The 2,768-nt window shown below is 40.0% G+C and overlaps 1 protein-coding gene across 1 annotated transcript; it reads left to right on the top strand.

The window, feature by feature from the left end:
* The first annotated feature begins 476 nt into the window (after positions 1-476).
* On the top strand, positions 477-2,283 carry pts (6-pyruvoyltetrahydropterin synthase). Its single transcript, XM_041859391.2, has 6 exons — positions 477-691; positions 1,029-1,108; positions 1,267-1,289; positions 1,483-1,539; positions 1,740-1,810; positions 1,928-2,283. Exons 1-6 carry the CDS (start codon positions 600-602, stop codon positions 2,049-2,051), a joined length of 447 nt encoding a protein of 148 aa, XP_041715325.2. The 5' UTR covers positions 477-599; the 3' UTR covers positions 2,052-2,283.
* The last annotated feature ends 485 nt before the right edge of the window (positions 2,284-2,768 follow it).

Genomic DNA, 2,768 nt, shown 5'->3' with positions numbered 1-2,768 from the left:
GTGGAATGGTATCAAATACATGGTTTGATACCATTACATTTGCTCTGTTGCAGCCATTATTATGAGCCATCCTCCCCACAACAGCCTCCACTGGTATTGTGTCAATTTTAGCTAACATTACATAGTTAATCCAGAGATTCTTACCTTTGCCTCTATTCAGCAGTCTCGTCCAGATCACCATGGTATTTGTAGTTCTTTATGATAGCCACATTAGCAGTTAATTAGCATTTGATTTTTTGCGGTAAATACAGGCGAATATATTGACAAATGTCACCTTGTCCTAGAGAGATTTACACGGTTATCAAAACATCACGCCAGGATAAGCCTACACGAAACATAGCCATTAGTTGTTTGTTTTTTTAAACACCTATGGGAAAATGTATGGTGGAAAAACAATTGGAACCATTTCCCTGTTTGACTGCTAGGTTTTATGGGTATTATGACTCATACTGTGGGACTCTATTGTCGCTGCGCTTTGAGTGACGTAAGACAATACTAGGGGCGTGGACTCAATTCTCCACATTCGCAGCATAACCTATTTAACGGCATCTGAGACGATTATTAGTTACATTGTTTCCTTCTGTCAATCTGTTATTGCGATGGCACAAGCCGATACAAGAAACGAAGTAGCAGAGCGCATTGGATACATCACACGAGTCCAGAATTTTAGCGCGTGCCACCGATTGCACAGGTACCAGTGCAATCCTTTTCTATCTTTTTTGTTGTTGTTGAATAGGACGACGCAATAGGCAGCTTAATGCAGGGTTGCGAGACGAGTGCAAGATGGAAAGCATTCTGTTATTATTTTGTTTCCAGTGAGCCGTTTTATTTGATAGAAGGAAGAGTTTTAACGCCACTAAACGAAACTGGAATGAAGTAAAACGTGTTGCGTCAATCTCGGAAGCTCATGGGATCTGTAGTTCTATTGTAGAGACAGCTAAGCCATCAACTTCTTAAAATGTTTAAACGTTTTTATTATCTATTTTTGTTTAATTGAAACCTCATGTATTGTATTGTTGTCTCTCCAGCCCGACATTGAGTGATGAGGTAAACAAGAGGATATTTGGGAAGTGTAACAATCCCAATGGCCATGGACACAACTACAAAGGTCAGTCATTCTCCAAGGTCTCATCCAAACCAATTCTGTTGTCAGTTATTGTCTGATTCACAGTTGGCCAATAGGTTACATAGCTAGCCAGTTCCATAACTTCAAACCGGGTCCAACCCAATGTTTATCTAAGGCTCTGTTGTCTTTTCTTTTTGTAGTAGAGGTGACAGTACGGGGAAAGGTAAGTCCCACCTGAGACTCTCCGTACTCCAATATCCATAATGACACCACTTACCAAACATTATTGCCATGGTTGCTACTGTTTGAAACACACCAGTAAATCACATGACACTCTCATGATATGAAAGCAGTCTGCCTCCTGGGTAATGGATGTTGGACACACAGTCACAGAGCTTCTCTTTGTCCATCCCCAGATCGATCGTCACACAGGCATGGTGATGAACCTTACAGATCTGAAGCAGCACATCGAGGTGAGACCCTCCCTTTCTTCCAGGCCTGGATTTGACTTTTTGATTTACAGCTAAGGCTATGCTTTGACAGCGTAGGCTGCTAGACTATTAATTTCTTAATTCATTCATTTCACATGTAAAGCACATTATAGGGAATAAGGAAAATAATGCATTAATTTATTACTGTGTTATTTACAAACTCATGTATAATCCTGATACAGGAAGTCATCATGATTCCGTTGGACCATAAAAATCTGGATAAGGACGTCCCATACTTTGCCAATGTTGTCAGGTGTGTGCCCCTCCCTACTGGACTGTAGCCTTATGTTTATGGGTAACGGGTGGATTTTCAGTTCGGAGCACGTGATTCAGAGTTTCCATGGTTTTAACTGTTTTGTCTGCTGTGCAGCACAACCGAAAACGTGGCTGTATATATCTGGGACAACATGGTCAAGCAGCTACCAGCCAATCTTCTCTACGAGGTCAAGATTCACGAGACTGACAAGAACATTGTTATTTATCGAGGAGAATAGCCAGCCACATTCAATGCCTTGTAATTAGGTAGATCGTTACTAATATATATTATGTAGTATGCACATCTCATGTTTGAGTTCATAGATGGACTTATACAATGTGTTATGAGAGTATTAAAGTACAGAGTTGGGGTTATTCTATTGAATAGTATTGTTACTATTGTGCATCATTTGCTGGTGCAATCCACTCGACAACTTTGTTACAATAAATGGAAAAGCTAATATTTAAACATGTTGCTTGTGCCTCTACAGTGCATCTACAATAGAGAACATCCAGAATGTACCTAACTACAGATTGACCACTAGAGGGCAAGATCTGAATGGCTCAAACCCAGTAAGCAGCTTGACTTGACTTAAATGTCTAGAACAGGGGTGTCAAATCCTAGGAGGGCATAGTGTCTGCTGGTTTTTCCTTTTAATTAAGACCTAGACAACCAGGTGAGGAGAGTTTCTTACTAATCAGTGACCTTAATTCAATCAAGTCCAAGGGAGGAGCAAAAACCTGCAGAGATTAAGCCCTCCGTGGAATGAGTTTGACACCTGTGGTCTAGTATGTCAAATCATTTAACAAAAAACCAACAGTTTGAGACTTTTAGTCACACTGTTCATGGGAACAAGCTAAAAGGAGCTTAGAAAAGCCATAGATACTAAATTATTTTGTTCCATTCTAAATTCTCATCAACTGATATTGATAAATGACCAATATTCAACAGTAGG

The sequence above is a fragment of the Coregonus clupeaformis genome, chromosome 31 (assembly GCF_020615455.1).
Source record: "Coregonus clupeaformis isolate EN_2021a chromosome 31, ASM2061545v1, whole genome shotgun sequence".
Taxonomy (NCBI): domain Eukaryota; kingdom Metazoa; phylum Chordata; class Actinopteri; order Salmoniformes; family Salmonidae; genus Coregonus; species Coregonus clupeaformis.
This window is presented reverse-complemented; position numbering and strand designations above follow the sequence as displayed.